At 40.3% G+C, this 21,318-nt stretch overlaps 1 protein-coding gene across 1 annotated transcript in view; it reads left to right on the top strand.

Annotated features, from left to right (window-relative positions):
• Window positions 1-21,318, top strand: part of rims3 (regulating synaptic membrane exocytosis 3) — a 39,103-nt gene that overhangs the window by 572 nt on the left and 17,213 nt on the right. Inside the window, exon 2 of the mRNA XM_067611328.1 lies at window positions 11,081-11,410. Coding sequence (XP_067467429.1) covers window positions 11,146-11,410 — 265 coding nt within the window. The 5' untranslated portion in view covers window positions 11,081-11,145. The remainder of the gene's footprint in view (window positions 1-11,080; window positions 11,411-21,318) is intronic.

Raw genomic sequence — 21,318 nt, forward strand, 5'->3', positions numbered from 1 at the left:
TTCTTTTTATTGTCACCTCAGCAGCATCACAAGCCTACCAGTGCCAACGTGCGCTTACAGTTTACAGCCTTCTCCTACTCCTGTCAATCTCATTAACCGTCTAAAAGGATCAGTATAATCATATGAGATGCAATGGACAAGATGATGCACATTAAGGTTGTAGTCATGTGACCTAATTACTCATAGATGTCTTATTTACTTTTTCCAGTTGAAAAGAATGTAGCAAATGATTACAATTTGTATGAGTGTAAGTGTTTGGTTGCTGGAAAAATGGGAAACTAATTGTCTCTATTGATGTCTGGAGGAAAGTTCAGCCATGTCAAAGGTCAGCTGTGCAGTGCTAGTTATCTGTGTAGGGGGCTGTGTGGGGTCAAAGGCACAAAGGTGCCTCAGGATAAGTCAGATGTGCACTGCTTGCCTTTTTGATTGTATTTGTGTGAGAGTGTGTGAGGGAGGGGAGTGTGGGGGAGAGAATAAGGATATTTTCAGAAGCCCGTCCTCTTCCAGCACTCAGGTCAGGCCAAGTGCATGCTGAGGTGTGAGATTATATCAGATGGCCGCACGCACATGTTTACACACACACATACACAGAATTGGAGGGGGGGGGCAGAAACACGTGGCGCAGTTTTAGAGATTTTCTCTGAATTTCAGTAAGAAAATAAAACATTCTGAAAAGCTGTTTGATATTTCTGGCACATGTAACTGTTAGTGTTGAGTTTGGAGTGTGAAGCATTAACTAGCACCAAAGGAGCAGGCCTTCTTTGGCCCGTTTTAAGGAGAAAGAGAATAATTATCCATGTGCTTAACTCTTGAAATCCTTTCCTGACTTACACTTGATCCTCTCAATAATCCATTGAGACAGCAATGAGACAGTAAAAGCTGGAAAGAGACTCAACCCCGTACTGTGGAAAGCCATATTCCTATATCTCCATTTACACATTATTCAAACATTTAAACGCAGAAGCCATTTTCCCAAACTCTGCATTCCATATTAAGAAATGTTATCCATCCAAAAATTAAAATAAATAAATAGAAACAAAGAAAGGAAGGAAAAAATCTGTTAACCCATTTTGCGTCTTCAAACAGCTGTGCCACACAGCTCACATGTCTGTTTATGAAGTATTCATGTATTTGTGTCACAGTTTTATTCCACATTTAGATGAGTATGTTTGCCAAGCAATGTTTAGATGTGTGGCACATGAGTTCAGAGGGCACACAGATCCCTGCTCTTCTGAAATATTTACCAGGGTGAACTATATGTGCATGCGTGTGTTGATACACACACACACAAGCGTACATTTTTGAGTCTGAGTGGTACAGAGAGATGCGTCAGATAGTATCAGATAAACTGGCTACTCAAAAGGCCAGCCTGACCGTTATGCACTGTATCATCTTCCATCAAAGAGTCTATTGCTCATGCACACATGTGAATGCACACACACACACACACACAAACACACACATGCACACACACACACACACTTCTCAAAATTGATAGCTTGAAAGGGCAAAGGCAAAGTCCAGTGCAGCACACACACACACACACACACACACACACACAAAAACACTCATGTATTCACTAACACATCTGACCACACTTCAGATCTGCGGCTGGCTGCTGCTGGTCCTGGTCTTCTTTGAAATGAAAATCAAATGAATACAACCAAGCAGCAGAGCTCAACAGACACTTATCATAGTAATGAGCAGGCTTCGGTGTGTATGTGTGTGTGTGTGTGTGTGTGTGTGTGTTTGTTGTTGCACCTTATGCGCCAGTGTGCACTTGTAGACAACCATCTGTAAAGCATAATTCACTAGCCAGTTGGTATGTATCATCAAAGAGAGTGGCTAGGATTGGTTGACAATGAATTGTTGGTTGTTATTGCGCCTCACTACCCACTTAAGACTGGAATGCTAATGAGACACTACAGTCTTGATTACTTTGCAAGCTCACACTCAGATTGAATCATATCCAGAGGGGTTCAGTCGATAAAGATGTGAATATGTGTTTCTGATGTATATTTTTGAAGTTTCTGGTACAATACACAATGTCAAGTGAGCATTCAGTTGCACTTTGAATGCCACTGTACTTTTTCAAAGTGATTCGGTACTTTGCAACAACACTTCTCAGAAAATCAATTCCACTCAACACCTGATATGCTTTTGAGGCTGCTGCAGGGTATACTCAAAGGTCACCTCCAACATAGGCATGCAAGTTACTTTCTTACTAACCTAACACCTGTCTAGGAGACACAAGTCTGCCACGCTATCAACAGTGGAATCAAACAGCATCTGTTAGGACTGGTAAGCTACTACTATACTACTTTGCAACATCTGTAAAGGTAATTGCGTGTCAATTTGTATATGCTCCTCACAACTGCATGCTAATGGGAATTTCAGCTGGAACTTTTATGTTAATTCTGGAAGAAATATGGCCACCACTTTGGTCCAAACAGAAATATCTGAAAAAATGTTGAGATTGAGAGCATGTTGCCATTCTAGCATTAGCATTTCAAATCACCGCTGTACCCTAGTAGAGTACAGCCTCACAGAGCTGCTTAGCCAATATAATTGTGTATTACTTTTTACAAGATTAAAAAACCAGAACACAAATGCAATGGTAGATAATTAAAGCCTTAAAATCCAATATATTAATGGCAAAAAAATACTGATCAGCTGATATCCTATTCCAGTAAGAGACCACTATCAATCTGACAGATCAGCAAAACACTCAGACATGAAAGCAACCCCAAAAATGAGGTCACATATAAAAAGGAGATGGGAGAGAAATGAATTGAAAGCCTATAATAGAAGTCTTAAAAACATAAGTAGGAGAGATAAATATACAGCTCTTATCTTGTCCTCCCGCAGGATCTGACCACGTTCCAATGCACACATTGCTTCCAGAGGTTTAGCAGTAAATAAGACGGAGAGGCATGCTTTGTTTGAACCTGGCTGTGTCTCCGCGGGCGTGTTGTAGCCCCCCTCCCCATCCTGAGCTCCACACAGCCCACACTGCTTTTTAAGCTGGGACTTGGTGATCTGGACATTGTAAGTGGGGTGAGATCCTGTGCGCCACTCCGCCCCAGGCGGGCTACCAGCATCCCAGGTGGGATGGAGAGAGGAGGAGGGGCGGTGGCTGAGGGGTAGTGAGAGAGATGTCACTGGCCACATTAGTCACCAGAGAAAGCAGGCCATGAGTCAGGAAAGCTCCCAGTCTCATCCATCACACCCCTCTTAACCCACTTTCCTTCCAGCCCGGCCACTCCGGCTTTTTATTTTTCTATTTTCTGCTAGCTCTCCATCCCCCTGCTGCTGACAGAGTAACTTTGCCATCCTTCTTTTGATGGTGATGAAAAGAAGAAGAGGGTGCAAAGAGAATGGTTCAGTGCTGGATAGATTGCGGCAAGATAAGAGAGCGAAGAGAGATTTAGGGTCAAACTTTGGAGTGCTTTACTCCAAAGGTACTTTCTTTTTCCAAACAACTTTTAAATTTGAAGAAAACAAATGTGACGAATAAAAAGGAGTTTGTTTAGTCTGTGTCACTGTGTGGAGGTAAAGAAGATAACACAGTGACATAGTGCGTCTCATTTTCACACCAGATCCCCCATGGTGGTGTGTAGAAGAAGAGACTGTAAGCTGGTGAGAAGGCTGTGTGGTGATAAGTGATGATATGAAAGAGGACTGACTTCTCTAAAACGCTACTGGCTCAAATCCTGGACAAGGTATTGATTCACTGCTGAGATGAAAACATTATATCGCTAGCTCAGCTGTGCAGGGATTAGTAGGGCAAATACATGAGTGAATAAACATTTAAAATTATATGAACTCTACGGGGAGGTGATTTGATTATTATCAAGGAGGCTAAATTCCAGCATTTCATGATTAAAGTATTTTCATATAATCGGTCATTTTTTTGCTATAGAAAGGTGGAAGTGTGTATGTATGTCTGGCTCATGACCTAGCATCCCATAAACAAAAAAGTGGTGAGGGGTGATCTTTTAGACAATCCAACAAGCACTTCCTTTGAAGTATATGGTGGTCCTTATTACAATTTTTAGTAAAGAAGAGGCAAGAAACATGAGCAGTCAAATCATCAGACAGGTTTTAAACAAACCCCCAGGTTACTCAAAATTTACAGACCGATCTCCTGGTTCAACTTTGTTGCCACAGTTGTGTGTACACAATTTGCCTCTGCACATTTATTATTGACAGTTTGGCTCCGCTCACTTCTGGATTTATGTCCAAAAAAAGGTGATTGAGATTATTTGGCTAAACTGTTGTCTTGTTTAAAGCCCGTCTTGTCATTTGACTGCTCATGTTTATGTCATCGTTTTTGCAGTTGTTGCCAAGTTCCCAGAACTCAGCAGTTAGTTTAGTGAGTAGCTACAATGTTATTATACAGTAACTGATAGAAATTACATGGCCAAAGCTATACAAATAACTTGTAACGGAATCATTCTTTATTGGCTTTAGCAATATAGCAAATGTTGGAACCTTTAAGTTTTTATTTATGTGATTACCAAACAAATATTTCTTATAATAAGCAAGTTAACCAGCACGTGTATTTTTGCAAAATGGTATGGTCATTGCCCATATGGCTAATACTTTTGTGTGCTACAGAAAATTAGGTTGCTAATAGGCCTACTCACCATACACACTGTTGTGTAAAACACTTGCTAACAAATGTTAGCATGGTAAAATAATATTTTATTGAGGAAGAATGTTTTTAATATGGGCCTACAAGCACAGCTCCCATTTTTAGTATTTAAAAGGAATATCATCATTATTAGCATTTAGCATCTATTAGCAACTAGCATGCTAAAATATTAGCATTTATTTTTTGTGCTTTTTCCTGGAGCATAAAAACTTAGTGAGTGGATGCAGATGAACACAGCCAGCAGTAGTTGTAGTCTCATGGTGTCATATGTAATTCAATTAATGAGTACTTTAACCAATGTTATTTTAATGACAAATGGTCTTTTAAAGACAAAAAAAGCTAATTCTTATATGAAAATACACAGTTTATGTTTGTCATGGTCTGTTAAATGCCTTCTGATAATAAGACATAATAGCTTATCCTTCTGTTTGTACTGCTACATCACTGGTCACAGATGTCTGCTGCATATTTTGATTGAGCATTTCAGTACCGTATAACATTTTAAACAACCTCAGACAGGCTAATTTGACCTGTTAATTGTAGCTCTGATAGAAAAAATGTAAACCTTTGCCTCCCTGCCATGCCTAATTCAACATGATTGAGCCAATTTGCGTGAAAACATGGTGTGACAGATCGAATTTATGTCTGCTGTCACAAGGTGATGTAGAGGGGGTGACTCAATGACTCACCTCATTAAAGATTTTATTGGATAAAAATTTGATTGGGCCAATGGGAGAGGCGAAGCGAAAGCTCCTTATGAACTCCTTTTTCTGTTCATTTCATGGCTGTTAGAATTTGTGTGTGTGTGTGCACCAGCTGTAATGTTGCTCTGCAAAGTGTGAAATGGGGAATTTGTGAATATTTAATGGTGCTGTGACTGTATCTGGTCAGTTTTTTTCTTTCTTATGCACTGTACCCTCAGTCAATATGATACTGAAGAAATTGAATCTGTGTCAGAGTGGAGTGTTTTACAGAGGATTTGGATGTTATTCCAAGTCCATCAGCCAAGATATTGGTGTCAACGCCCTCTGTCATTCAATATTTTGGCTTTCTTCTGCTACACTCTGGCACGTAAATTCAGTACAGCATGTGTGTGTTTGCACTACGCTGGGTTTCTCTGTGTGTGATTTTGTGCATGATCCATTTGGCTCTCAGTCATCCCACAGCCTGGCACTCTTACTCTCGTCTCTGTGTGTGTGTAGCTGCAAAACCGGCCGTCTGTTTTCTTGCCTTAAGAGACCCCTTACGATCAGAGAGATACATCAGACACACACACACACACACACACACACACACACACACACACACACACACACACACACACACACACACTCATGACTCCAGGCCAACAACACACACACAGTCTCAGAGTATACTCACAGATACACAGTGGACACACATGAAACACCGCACACACACTTAACAGTCTCAAACCACCAGAACACTGCCCTTGTGCACTGCCGGTGTGATTATTCATGATGATCTTGATCTTGATTTTCTTTTTCATTCTAACCTTTTTCACTCTTGCACTCATTGCAAGATACATGTACACAACATGTCAAAGATGTATAGTATGTACTAGTGTATGAAACAAAATCAAAAATGTTTCAAGGGGATTCTTTGGGTTTGCAGAGATCTTTTCTTACTTTACAGAGACAGTGGAAATAATTTGTGATTATCTGCTCAGTACAGATTTTCAGCTCACCATTTAAAGCTGGTTATACTTCTGTTATATGTGTTGGTCGATCTCAATTCTGTCCAACTTCCCCAGCATGTCTTTGGCTCTTACCCCGTAATTCCCAAGCCCACAGGTTCCTATATATCAAAGATATACCTTTGCTTGATATTTTCTGTATTCCAACAAGACACACACTTATATCTTTACCATTTACTTTGTTACTAAATTATAGGTTAGTTAACTAGCCAGCAGTGGCAGATTGCATGGCCTGTCTGCTAGAGAGCAACTTTAAAAAGACCATTAATAGTTGCTCAGCCACATCTAATTACAAGATTGTGGTATTTGTGTTTATCGGAGAAAATGAAAAGAGAGATCACATTTTAACCTCAGCTTACAAGCTGAGTTTCACTCACTGTGGACAGTGATGCTTGGTTGAGTCACTCTAAAGTTCATGTGTTTTGGTCCTCTACACTGTAGCTTGCCAACAGAGTGTTCTTTTAGATAGTTGGTGTAATTTCTTCCAGACATTCACTCACATGCACTTTGTCAATTATACATACTTTATAGGTGCTTTGTCGCTTTTTCTATATCTACCAAAAATAATCAAAATAATCAAAATAATGTGAAGTGTTCAAAGAGTTTAATATTTTGGGAAATTTGCTTATTCACTATCTTTTAGAGAGTTGGGATCAATACCACACTCATACAAGTCTGTTAAAAACAAAGCTACCACCAGCAACCACTTAGCTTAGCTTAGCATAAATATTGGAAGCCAGGGGAATCAGCTAGCTTGGCTTTGTTTGAAGGTAAAACATCAGCCTACCAGCACCTCTTAAGCTAACTAATTAACACATTGTATCCTGTTTGTTTACTCCACACAAAAACATTTTTGTGAATTCCTGGAGTCTTGTCACTGTGTTTCCTGTTAAATGGATTTTGTTACCTTTGGACACAGCCTAGCTAGCTGTTTTCTCCTGTTTTCAGCTGTAGGCTGTAGTTTCACATGTTGTGTACAGACATAAGAGTGGTATCAATTTCCTCATCTAAGTCTCGGAAAGTGAATAAGTTTTGAATAATCGTTTCGAAATTCCAAAATCTCGAAAAGATTCCTTTAATCAGTTTATCACCATGGTCACTACAGCTATAGTCTTACTGAGTAGCTGTTGGAGAGTATGCTGTTCGCTCTCCGCTCACAGTTTTCCTTGCTGGTTTGTGGATTCAAATGGTCACAAGACTGAGCACTGTATGTGTGTCTTTGTGTGGATGTGTGTGGACTTTGGTACATTGTATATTATTATTCTATTCACCTGCCCAAAAATCTGGATCTTCCTCACTCCCTCAGACACACACACAAATTAAGAGGCCAGATCTTCCATGGCAGGGGTGAGGTGATGGCCACCAGGCTAGGTGGAGGGGGTGGTTTGCTGACGGGAGGAGAAATAAATGAGCTCTGAGATGAGAAGTTAAGAGAGCACAGAGACATATGGCAGCGGAGCTGTCTGGCATTGGGATGAAGATAGATGGGCTCCGGGTCTACCTTTAGGTCCGGCAAAACACTGTGTGGGGACAGGTACATGGTGGCATCTTCAAGCAGTGACACGGTAGATATTAGAGATTGAAAGACTCAGAGGATGCAGAGTTGGATTTGGGTTTGGGGATCTTTCTAACTCAACCTTTATCCGCCTTTATATCATCAAGGCCATTTGTATTGTTGGCCTGACTCTATCTTCTAAAAATACAGACTTTATCACTGGATCATTGGACAGTAAAATGCAGTTTCTATTTAGGCTACATTCTGAAATTAATTCAAACCTAACCTCTGCTATAACAACAAAATAGAAAGTCAGTGCCACAAAAGGGACCTTCACCATAAAGGTAAACATGGGTCATTTTAAGCATTTTGACCAAACAGCCAATGATATTTCTATGTATTTGAAGAAATAGTTTGACATTTTGGAAAATTTATTGGAGTTTTTACCTAGCACTAGATGAGAAGATGGGTAATGCTCTCATATCTGTCTAGAGACAGGATATGGTTAGCCTAGCTTAGCATAAAGACTGGAAACTGCTAGCCTGGGTCTACCCAAAGGTTAAAAATTGGAGTTACCCTTTGGGAAGAGACCTCCTGAGTCACCGTGATGTTGCCAAGCAACCAGCAGAGACCACAGGTGCTGGTAGGAAGATTTTGTTAGCACGTAGCCGTCTAGTTTTTCCCCGTTTCCAGTCTTAATGATGAATTAAGCAAACATATTTAACTTGTAGGTACGGAGTAGTATTGATCTTCTCATCTAACTCTGAAAACAAATATTTCCCAATATATCAAACTACCCCTTTACCTGAAAAAATCTCTGGATGTCAAACTCACAAGCATGAAAACTTTAGCTCCACTGTTAGGAAACCAATACAACCAGGCAACCATCATCTTTGCAAGAGAGGATGTCCTCTGGGCAAAACATATATACAGTATACTATATACAGTACGCTTGAGTTTCACTTTGCAGCATGTCCTCAACCAGAAAGACACACATAGAGAGGATCTCATCATTAAAAAGCCGAGAGGAATGGATACATGTCTAAGTTGTTGTCACTATCAGTGTCACATTCTTCTCTTACTTTCACTCCATTATCCCACACTGATCAGGCCCTGGCATCCTGCAGTGTTTTTCTCTGTGTCCATTCATTATGAAGCATCCTCTCCTCCCACGTTTCTCTCCCTCACTTGTTCTTCTCTGTCTTCTTGCTGCTCTGAAAGCAGAATTATTCTGTTTATCTCCCTTCTCTCACTGCCTTCTCTATCCCTCCCCTGTCCTCATTTTCTCCTGCTCTGCTCGCTGTGTGTTCACAGTACAGAGGCCCCCCCAGAGAGCTAGGGAGAAGTGTGCATGGGCTGGAATAGACAAGAGAGGGAGGAGGAAGAGGGGAAAAAAGGGCATAAAAGCTCACCTGAATTTCAAGTTTTAAGCCCATACCTTCCCTCTCTTTCTTTCTCCATCTGGCCCTCACTACCTTTGTCCAGTCATAACTAATGTCACTGCAGTCGCTCTGTATAAAGCGTGCAGTCTTCCCCCTCCTCCTCCTTGGCTATTATTATGAGTTTCATTGCAAAATGCCAAAATTTGCCCTTTGCTACCTCAGTTCATTTTTCCTCAATAGCAACCATTTTGGTTATTGCTGCAATTTTAAATGCAACCCTTCAAAAAGTGCCTGTCAGCAAACTTTTGTGAGCAGTAAGCATTATGGTTGTAGTGGTGTGACAAAGCGAGGCAATGACGAGGATTTACAGAGACTTCTCAGGCACAATGCGTGTACATTTGAGTCTTCAATTGTAAAGACATATTAAGGGCAAATTCACCCTACAGTATATGTATTATTTATGGTTTCCAGCTACAGGAACGAGCGCTTCAGTAGCATAAAGAATTTGTGCACCATTTCATGCAATCACTGGCTAAGTATGTAAAAAATGTTTTCACGTCATGCATACATGTTTTGCTGTGTTGACGTATGTGAACCACTAGAGCTGGACTTTTGGTATCAGCTGAGTTTTACTTTTACATCAAAAGACTGCATTGCTGTGACAAAAAAAAAAAAAGACACACACACACACACACACACAAAAATTATAGCAGGAGCTGTAATGATAAACCAAGCTAGAAAGCAGGTTTATCGAGGAGGAGTTGAAGAAAGAGAAATATTAAAAAGGAGTGTGATGGCCACAGTGCATCTACATATTTAATGTGCCCCTAGGCTGTCGGTTTAGCCTCGGTATAATCACTCTGATGTTAGGAGAGAGAGAAGGAAAGGAGAGAGGAAGAAGACCGTTTTTTTTTTTCCAATTTGACATGTAAGCAAAGGAGTAAATAATACAATTAATGAATCCTGAATTCTAATTAGCTGCTTCAGTTTCAGGGTCCAAGTATTGTGCCTGCTGGCTGACTGTCACACTGTCATGGCTTACTGGGACACTTCAATAGAACAGAGCCATCATTAATGTCATTAGTAACAACTGTACTTTTCCCACTATGAAGTCATATTTGAAAAAGGCCTACAAGGAGAGCTGTACTTGTGCAAGCAAAGATTGGTGTGTCCATCAGATATTTCAAACTTTGTCAAAGTTTGTCGACTGTGTGCACACGTGCACTAGTTTCCTCCCAGGATTTGGCCAACCAGTGATGATTTGAGCTGCAGAGTTTATCATCTGTCACTGTTTAAGGTCAGAGACAGAATAAGACTCCAAAAAAACCACACGAGACAAATACCAGCTGACAGGGTCACTGTTCAGCAGCAGGCCAGCCCTGACATTTGTTTTTATGTGTGTGTGTGTGTGTGTGTGTGTGTGTGTGTGTGGCTGGAGATATTTCTTAACTCACTTGAACAGTCTGCTGCCATCTGCACTGTCCTCGCCTGCTGACCTTTGTGTTCTTTGTTTTCTGCATGCGCAAAACTATCGGAGATGAAAAAGACTTTTGAGAGCTTTTGACTTTTTATTTTTCAGGTGTGGAATAGGAAGTAATTTCTGCTGTCTTTGCAAAAAGTGGGGAATTTAATTGAAAACCAAACTGTGGTTGAAATTTAAACTCAGTGTCCTTCAGCCCTGATGAGCTGCCGTAGCCGAAAGACAAGACATTATACTGTATTTCATCAGTGCACATCAAGATGTCCTTTTTATTTGAGCTCTTCTACTCCTCTCCTCTCTACTTCCAACTCTCACCTTGTCTTCTTTGTCCTATCTTGTGTTCTTTCCTCAGCCCAGCTACAACTTTCCCACCCTCCCCCCTCCCCCAGCCTATCGGCCCTCCAGCCCATCGGGACCATGATGCTCAGCAGCTCTGTGGAGGTGCCCAGCCCGGGTGGGATGAGCGGCCTTAGCGGGCTGAGCGCGGCGGCCCGGAACGTGGTGCGCTCATCCAGCATCTCAGGGGCCATGTACAGCCTGGACAAGAGTCCTGGCAGTGGGTGCCCGGACTCTGCGTCGCTGGCTGGCAATAAGAAGCGGCGCTCCAGTCTGGGCGCCAAGATGGTGGCCATTGTGGGGTTGTCGCAGTGGAGCAAGAGCACACAGCAGCTCAACCAGCAAGGTCAGTTTTTAGTTTGTAGTGCTGTTGTTGGATGTATGCTCACTGCCAGTGCAATTAGATTTTTTTTTCCCCCAGTTTTGGCTGCTTTCCTTCCCCTTTTCCCCTTTCCTTTTCTCACCCTCCCTTTACACCATTCTCACCGTTTCATCTAGGTCAGCACTACTTCAGACTCACTTTGTCCCTTTTTCCTTTCTTTCTTCCCTCTTTTCATTCTCTTCCAGTTTCCCTCCCTGGTGTCCTAATTCCCTTTCTCTTGACTTGCCTCCTCTCAACTTCTTTTCGCTTTGTCTGCTTAATCTTTCTAATAGCCATCAAAGTATGAGGATATCAAACTTTTGTTATAATATGGGTTTGGGTTTCAAGCTGCAAATCATATTCATATCCAAATGAAGATTGCATTTTAATAGGTTAGACGTTTAATCATTTTTACCTTCCTGGCTTGAGTTTGCAAAATCTTCCACATTACTTTAGAATTATTAATTGCTTCCCTGCATTCTTCTTTGCAGTTGTTAAACTGATGCTAAAAGTGGTCTAACAGAGCAGTGATTGTTTTAGTGTATGGATAATAACATTAGCATAATTCACTCCAAAAGGTACTTGGTGCTGCCTCAGTTATAATACTTATAATATCTTATTCAACAAGCTCTCAGTGGCTTTACCTTTTGTGGTATTATCATTGTAATGAGTCCTTTTTAAAAGGCTGCAACATTTTTGTGAGCATCGTTGCGTGTTGAACTCTGAAGTGGCTTTGCAGCGGTAGCAGCTAGTATTCATGGTGGCTGTATGGCAGTGATAGCGGTGCTCCAATATGTCTCCTGTGGGGCATAATTACAGATACTGTGCAGCTGCAACAAAAGTGTTTCTCACTTTGCGCCTCGATGGTGAACACAAACCCACTCACTCCTGGTGGGAAATGGGTAAACATGTCACACACCGAGGCTTGGTAAAGGCTGAGAGGCAGGGCCAGGAGGGGCAGGGGGATGCAACTCGTGGCAATGCAGTTAAATGTTTTCTTCGTTCTTCTGTCTTTCAACAATAAACGTGTTGTTCATCATCCCCACATCCTCGTGGCACATTCTGTTTCCATTCCAGTACACTGAACTGTAACTTTCTCAGAACAGTGTGTCCATGTCTGTATGTTTCTTTCTGCTTGCCTGCTTGCTATGTGTCTGTACAGTATGTGTGTTTAATTCTGTGAGATTGTTCAGTCTTAGTACCAGATCTGAGGCTTGTTGCTTTCTGCTTTGTGTAGCAGGCAGTGTATTGTTTGAAATTTTTCAATATGGGTACCATAAGGATACCTGAATGTTTGTACAGATTCCAAAATAAGTCAGTCCCTTAGTTTGTGTATAGAAACATGTTTCTCTACAAAATTTTTGATTATTTATTAATCGTTTTAATGATTTTTAACAGAAGTGCTAAAAAAATCACTCGTTCTAGATTCTCAAATGTGAATATTTGCTGTTTTTTGTCCACTGTGTTAGTTTTAGACAGTTGGTCAGACAAAACAAGACATTTGTAGATACCTACAAGAAGTACCTTTGGCGTTGGGTTGTGAGAACATGTGATGAGCATTTTTCTCTGTTGTCTGACATTTTACAGATTAAATAGTTCATCGAAAAAATAATCACCAGAGTAATAACTGGTAATTGCTAGGTGCTGCCCTAAATAAAAAGCAACTACAAAAATGTCAAGGGTGACACAACAAAGTCCAAGACTTATTTTCATTGTGGCTCTTGATTGTAAATGTATATAGCATCATTAACAACAAAATCACTCAAGTCAAAATAAATTCAAAACTTAACTTCATGTAAGATTTATTTATCTTGAAAGCACTTTTCAAAACAGAAAAAGTTACAAAGCACTTCACATTTAAAGCATTAAATATCAAAAAAGCAACATAGTAACAACAAGATAGAATTTACAAAACAGAAATAACATTTAAAAAATAGTGGTGGAATCGGAGCAGCTCTGCCGATAGTAACGGCTCTGGTTACACCGTGATTTCACGTTCTAAAACAAGATTTACCAGCTGATAACTGCAGGAACAGACCGCTGGAGAGTTAAAGAGCTACAGGACAAAATGTGAAGAGAATTTCTGTTGTTTTTGTGGCTGCCAGCATCTCTTCCTCCCGCAGACAGTCCCAGACAGATCTCCTCCAGAAAGTTGGCGCTGCTGTTTAAACCGTCTTCATGTGAAAATAAACCACGTTAAATGTAAACAGGTTTATTTGAAATGACTTCTGGTCCGTTTAAATGTTGTCGCACTGTTTGCATTCCTTTCATTATTATTATTTTTCTTCTCTGGCTAACGGATGTCATGCTGAGCAACTCCTGCCCTCCTGCCTCACACACATTATTAAACACTGTTTAAAGTTTGACCGGTGCTTGTTTATCTTGTTGCGCCTTCTACTTCTGCAGTTGTATAATGGCACCTGACTGGAGAACTAGCGCCACCTGCTGCTTATCTCAATGAATCAACTCCTAATATTTGGATAGGAGTAGTGGATGGAAACATGCATAAATTAGCATTTTCTTTTGCTGATTTTCTGAAAATTCTGTTAAAATTTACGATACATTTGGATGGAAACCCAGCTACAGGGACATTTTGACTGGTGCTCACACCCAGCCCTAGTTCTGGGATGTTCGAGATGTCCATCCTTTTACCATAGCCCATCCTAAATTTGTTCAGTTGGATTGGATATCAGACAAAGAAGCTCTGTGCTTGTCTCACTGAAATCAACTTCCGACATGATTTCAATCCCTATGGCACAACCTCTTCACTGGACCATCACTTATCAATTGAAGTAAATATAACAAGACCAGGCAGGTTTACTTCTCTTTTACTCATAGCTGTGGCAGCTACAAATTGATATTAAATGGTGACAGAAAAGGGAGAAGAAAGTTGGCCATTTCTGAGGACGGCAGAGGAATTTGGATGAAAGAAAGAGAGGTGATTAAAAAAAAAATGTGCGAGTGTACTTCATACATGTTTCCCATGCCAGCTCTGACATAGTCACCATATGGCTAACCGGCAGAGTACACAGGAACACACACTATCATTCATATGCACATACAGTCACCTAAGTCCTGTATCATTACCTGTTTTTGGCATCCATCAGTTTGTGACAGCTGTTGCTCTACATGTTGCACACACACACACACACAAAGCTCGACGCTCTCAGGCACAGCTGACACTTTTCTGACGCAGGGAGAGCTGTCGATAGTTTCACCACAGGGGCTTTCATGTCTGTGTTCGTGGTGATGAGGAGAGCACAATGGAGGGGAAAGTGTGGATGAGGAGGCTAGGAGGGGCTGAGGATGTAGAGAAGAGGAAGGGGAGACGAGGGGTGTGTCTAAATTTAGATGTTCTCAGCTGCCAGAGGAACACATCGCGCCTGGAACAAAATCACAGTATCATGCACCGCTCCCACTTCTTCCATCCACACTGCATCTCTCCTTGCTACAGTGGTTTCATCTTCAGCTCAACCTCACTCTCCTGCATGATAGTTTGCCTCTTGTTTTCACCACAACAGTCTTTGAAATGGAGGTAGGTTTATCGTGGTTGGTAAATTACAACACACAAACCCCAACACAAACCTAACTCTTTCATTGACTGTCAAGTATTATTCCTGAAGACGTGCATTTCCATTTTAAATTTGGGAAACAATGTAATCATTCCTTTCAGAGTGAAATTAAACCATTCATGGCTCTATTTTGTATTGTTTCTCTTGTATTGATTCACTGAGCATTGTGGCTCCATGTAAGAGTTCCAGTTGATCAGTTAATGACGTTTGACTTCAATCAATGAGCATAAATATTGAACGTTCCAGTACTATTACTTTTAATTGATTTAACAAGACTGTTAAAAATGTGTAACGATTGGCAATTTGTGTACTGCTATTCTTTATTTGTCCATGAGGTTAAGTGAAATAATTTTTACTTGGCATTCAGGTTTGTTCAGTTTTGGACAACCCATTGGTGTAAGTGTCACATTATTCAGTCTGGCTTGGCTGAATTTCATTGAGTGTTTTGGCCATCTACAGTAGTGTACTCAGCTATCAAAATGTTGGCAGAAGAAAGAGGTAGCAGAAGATTTAGAACGTGCTTTGATAGATGCTTTACGTAAATTCTTTACATGTACAATCCACCCAACAATGAGATTATGTCACCGCACTACTGAGAATTGGCCGTTTCGTAGCTAGGTTGAGCCTGGAGACAAACAAGGCTGTTAACTGAATGACCCAGTGAGGATCTGCCCTAATCTGTTGTTTTCTCTACCTCATAATTCACACCAGCTAGAGGCTAAAAACGGGTACATATAATTAGAGGGGCGACCCGTACAGACAGGCTGACAGGAGGTCACACAGCCAGACGAACAGAGCGACAGGCAAAAATTCTTCCCGGTTGGTCAAGTTCGATTAGGGTCCTTTCTGTGTTCCTTCCTGATGGTCATTAACGGCCCAATCTGGTCAGCTGCCAGTGCTCCACGTTCCAAGTGACACATGCATTGATTGGCTGATGGGGTGGGTCGACCCAGGTGCCTGCCCTCTGCTTTGCTCAGTTGGTCAGCTAATAACCAATAAACCACAGACTGAATTGGTCCCCTGGGCAGAGTGACTGCGAGAGGGGAGGTAAATTGGGAATTTGGATTCAGAAATGGGAAAAATAAATGGAGTAAATTCTTAGTCTTATGCCTGATAACTGATATATAACCACTTGTTGTTGCACGTTGTGGTGGTTGCTAAGTGAAGCTTGAGGGAAAAACAAAGACCCAAAGCAGCCCTCAAAATCTATTGGATGTTTTTATTTAGTTTAGTTGAGTCGTTATTGTAAATTTATTACACCCTTTTTAACATACTGTACTATTATATCTTTTATGATCAGATGGTAATCAGCCCTCTATCTACTAACTAAAAATCTGTGTGTTGGTTAGGTTTGTACTGGCAGAATGTAGAGAGAACTCTACCCTAAATAATAAAATCTGTAGGGAGGACTTAATCGAATGAATGGAGAGAAATTTAGAAAGTGACTGAACGCAGAGGCGGCTGATCAAGACACAAAGATGTAAAAAAGACAAAGTGTACAAAGACAGTTGGGCAATATGTCAACATCTCACCATTAAAGCGCTATTAGGAGGTAATGTTGTTATGGTGCTGTTATTGTGTGAGACTTTCTGCAGGGTATGTTCTAGCCGTGCTCCAGTTTGTGAATTGGATCCAGTCAATTTACGGCTATCAGTAGAATCTATCCCAGTAAGCTCTTATGCAAGCAAAGAGGTGTTTTTGTAGACTTGTCCAAGCAAGAATTGCTTGTTATTTTCAAAATGACCGCATTTCGACATCATTTCCAAACTGCCAAAAACGGCTAGTTTTGATTCTTCCGAAAAATAGATGTGCTATAACTATTTTAAAAGAAGAATCAATTTTTATTTTTAAGAATGAAGCTCTTATCTCTGCTCGGATATGAAAGCTCTTGACAACTTCAGCTTGATCACAGGCACAGATTATGTAACAATATGACACTTTCTTCTTGCTATTATAATAACCAATTATTGCACCGTAAGTTAATTCAAAAATTTTACTTAACACCAAGAAAGAGATGCCAATTAAGAATTACTCAAAACCTTTTACACCCCTTATGCACTCCAAAAACTTACATTAGTATAATTGCCCAAACGTGCACTTGTTTTGGACGAAGGTTGCCTCCATCCTCTTTGCCATACTGGATAGTTCTGTACTCTGTCTCCCATAAATCATGTTATTGAATGCTTATTCAACCATAACCCTACCTGTACGTAAGGAGAGAGTTTTGTTTGCAGGCTTAACAGCAGCAAAATAAATCCTGGTTATGAGATAGAAACCTTCCCACAAACCTAACATATTTCAATGGAAACATTAGTGTTATCATTTGAAGCTTCTTGTGCCTGGGCACAGGAGGATAAAATAGAATCTATTCAGGCAGTGATGAAGGCCACTTGAGCTCAAACTACTTCAAGTTTTTGGTGGTAAACAGATTTGGAGGGCAAAGGAGGGGAGGAGGGTACAGTTTCTTTAACCATCTGTTTTTCCATCTGGGTGACTGGACTGCGGATTTTGAGATCCTGTATACTCTGCAACAGTAGACATATGCTATGTAGAGTATATTTAATATGTGTGTACAAATAGATTATGTGGTAAGCTTGATATCTCTAGTTTTTTGTTTATTTTTGTTTTTTCTTTTCTTTTTCTCTTTGCAGCCAAGTGGTATAGGGTATAGGGGGTGAGAGGGTACAGGCTGCTTTTGTTTGGTTATTTGTTTAGGTAATACAAAGACTGTGGACAGAGATGTTGATACATCTTGACAGAGTTTTTGATTGACATGGAGTGTATATTTTTTGCATGGCAATTCCTTTTGTGTTGTGTGCCCTGTGCCTTTACCAAACTACATGGGGAAATAAAGCTATTAAAAAAAAATCTTGATCACAGTCTGATGGTCCAGCCTTTTACAGTAGTTGTCATTAGGGGTGTATCAATATAATCAGCTCACATGATAAACGACACAGGGTTCAAATTTCAGTGTAATCAGTACTGCTAACAAGAAAATAAACAACGTGTACACAATTGGTTTTAGTGCAGAATACAGAATGAACAAGAGCAAATGTCTGAACTCAGTCGCAGTAACACTCTCCGCACATCAATTAGCCACAAACTCCAATCTAAACATCATCATAGGGAGTGAATCGAGATTTCTAAAGTAGGGCAAGGACATTTTTTCAAGACTTTAAGCTTGTCAACATTTTCCAGCAGCAGCTGAGACCTCTGACAGTGGCAGTAGTGTTAATGGATGACATCTAATTATGCCCCCTGGTGTATCCAAACAAAAATGTTTACCATTTTGGAAGCATAACTGTGTAGACCCGTAGCTAACGTTATAATTATCGAACTGACATGTCTCTGCCAAATATAAGTATCAGAATAGGCATTTTAAATTTAGGTTAAATACAGCATTAAAGCATAGAGGTGTAGGATGAAGGACAAACTTAATAAACTTGAACACTGATAAAAAATACAGATAAGGTTCCTTTATGGTGATAACATAAAGTTGTATAAAGAGATGTTGTATAAATGTGCAGTACATTGTCACAAAACAGGTGTTGTTTTATAAGGTGATCTTATATAGAGATGCTTGTCTGATACACCTAGGTGTACTGTATGTTTTTATTCCATAATGTATCTCAGTTGTCCTCATCTTTTTTTTCCATTTATAGCCTCATTATTCTAGGTTTTGTAACAGGCAAGTGTTGGGGATGGCATTTTGGTTCTGTCTGTGTTGTATTTATTACCTGCTATTATTAGTATCGATGAGGAGAGAACACTCTCACACTCACACACTCACGCACACACACACACGCGCGGTTTCTTTCGGTTTAATGGGTGAGTCACTCCTCCCTTGAACACAGTCTTATCTCCTGAGCAGGTTTATCCATGACTGTGAAAACAGTGCCAGCAGAGTGTCTCCCTGTACACTGTCAGTCTGTACGGAGGGACGCGGCTTGCCGAGAAACAAGCGCCACTGATGAGATGCAGTGCACAGGAGAGTTAGATTAAAGGAAACCAGGCATGGATGTGTGTGTGTTTTTGGTGAGCGTCCCAGTGTAAGGCTTCCACCCCGAGTCCCCTCCCAGCTTATATACGTGCATGTGTGCTATGTGTGTGTGTGTGTGTGTGTGTTTGGCTGGTGCACATTCACACTCATCACCTCACTCTTTTCTGCTCCATTTAGCTCTCTCAACCCACTCAACACCCATCCTCGTTTTCTCTCAAACTCGCTTTTCAATTCCTTAAAATGTATCTTTCTTCTGCATGGTTTCTTTCTGTGGTGTTTGTAGATAATACTGGAAGTACACCAGAGAGACAGAAAAGGAGCAGAGACAGAGAAGGAAAGGTAGACCGTAAATATCTGACACAGGAAGATAATACTTCTTAGTTTGCTTATTAAATTGATTCCAACTCAGTTATGAGACCCACAGCAAATACATTTCTGGATGTATTACTGTCCAACAAATAATTTTGAGGTGTAGCTCCAGCCTAAGAGTAAAGATATGTGAAGGGGCTTTGTTGCCAGTAATGTTAAGAAACCAATTTCCCACCCACACTTCTGACTCAGTCTTCTATGTGTTTCAGGGAAATTACACTGGTCCTTCACTCAGTATCACAAACATATGTAGCATGACTTAATTTATGTCAACAAACATCACGTAAAAAAAATTAGATGTTTGCAAGCTTTATTTCTCTATGTAGAACAGACATACTGAAGATATGAGGCTTTCACTACAGAAACTCTTCCAAAAAGGTCTTGGAATATGCTTACAACATGAATCATGACACGGCTATTGTAGCTTTAGTTAGCCTTAGCTAGCCAGTTAGAGACAAGCAGATTTTATATGGCATATATTGCCAGAACGTAACAAAGTCTATTACAACTTAAAGGGAAACTCACATTATTCGTGTGGATGTTGCTGTGCTATCTTCATGACACACAGTTACTTAGCTTATGCGCAATAAGTGTGCAATTTTGTGTTGCTAACATTAGTCAGTTTCATCCATGTTTGGTTCGTTAGCTAATGTTTTTGATACTTTCACAGTCATTTTTTACCACTGCTTATCTTATGTTGTTAACATTATTATTGTTATTGTTAGCTTACAGCCTGCTAGTAAATTGTGCTCACAAATTGTAGTTGGCAGTACTTGTTAGCATTTAGAAAAGTGCTCATTATGATTTTTTCCAGAAGGATGTGTTGTTTTAGACATTTCTGTCTTTAGCTAATGTTAGCCCGCAATTTTCTGGTCGCTATTCATAAGATATGAGCAGTGCTCATACTGTTTATCTTTAACTGTTGCATGTTAATATTTAGTTAACGCTCCACTTTCATCAGTTTGGCTGAACTAGTCTTTGTAGTGACCTAAATAGTTGCACTGTGGTCATTGCACTCCGTCCACACTGAGATAGCTCTGCCGGACAGATTGGGCTGATGTGATGCACAAGGGAGATAAGTTTGGATAACTTTTTGGGGTGGTTTCTGTTTCTATTCAAAAATAAGTCAAATGTCAATTTCATGCCATGTGTCTGCGTTTTTTCCCCTTGTTCATATATATTAATTTATATACCATTCTAATGATGAAAGGCTTTGATTAAATTCCAGCTTTTTTTCTTGTATTATTTTCACAATATTACAATTTTTATTTACATTTATTCACACTACACATAAAAAAGCGATTAGGGTTTTTTTGGTAAGAGAAAGGAATCCCAGCAATAACGCAACAAAAGGTCACACTAGTACGTCCAATGGTTAAAGAGAGTCAGCCTCAACATGTCTCTTTTAGACTGTATTACAGTGGACCAGAGAGTAGACCTGGCATTTCGATCCTCAGGGTGTTTTCGGGGTGACTCACTCGTTCCCTACTTCTAGCTCTGTTTCTGAGTCACAGTTAGTAAACACACTCAAGGAATTTTGGCAGAGAAATTTTGGAAAGCTTATGGTTATCAGATCCTTTGAGGGGAAAATATGCCCCTCAAAAGAATATCTCTCATACTGTATGAAGACAACTCAAGAAAGGCTTGTGAATAAAAACCTGTGCAGTGTTTAAATAATAACAATGGAAGATGTTTACTGATATATCTGAACTATGGTAGTACTATGTCATAGGATGACTACACATGATATGACTTATCAAAAAAAACCTCCTTGTGTCTTTTGAGCTGCTATTTCAGGAAGGCCTGCTACTCTGTTGTGTCCTTTCCCCCACCTCCAGCACCACTACCTCATTTTTCTTTTGAAGAGTATTGAGTCACTGGCTCTCCTGACACATGCAAACTGAAACCTTACTCACATCTCTAAAAGCTTTCTGTTCCCCACCGGTGCATTT

The sequence above is a fragment of the Thunnus thynnus genome, chromosome 15 (assembly GCF_963924715.1).
Source record: "Thunnus thynnus chromosome 15, fThuThy2.1, whole genome shotgun sequence".
Taxonomy (NCBI): domain Eukaryota; kingdom Metazoa; phylum Chordata; class Actinopteri; order Scombriformes; family Scombridae; genus Thunnus; species Thunnus thynnus.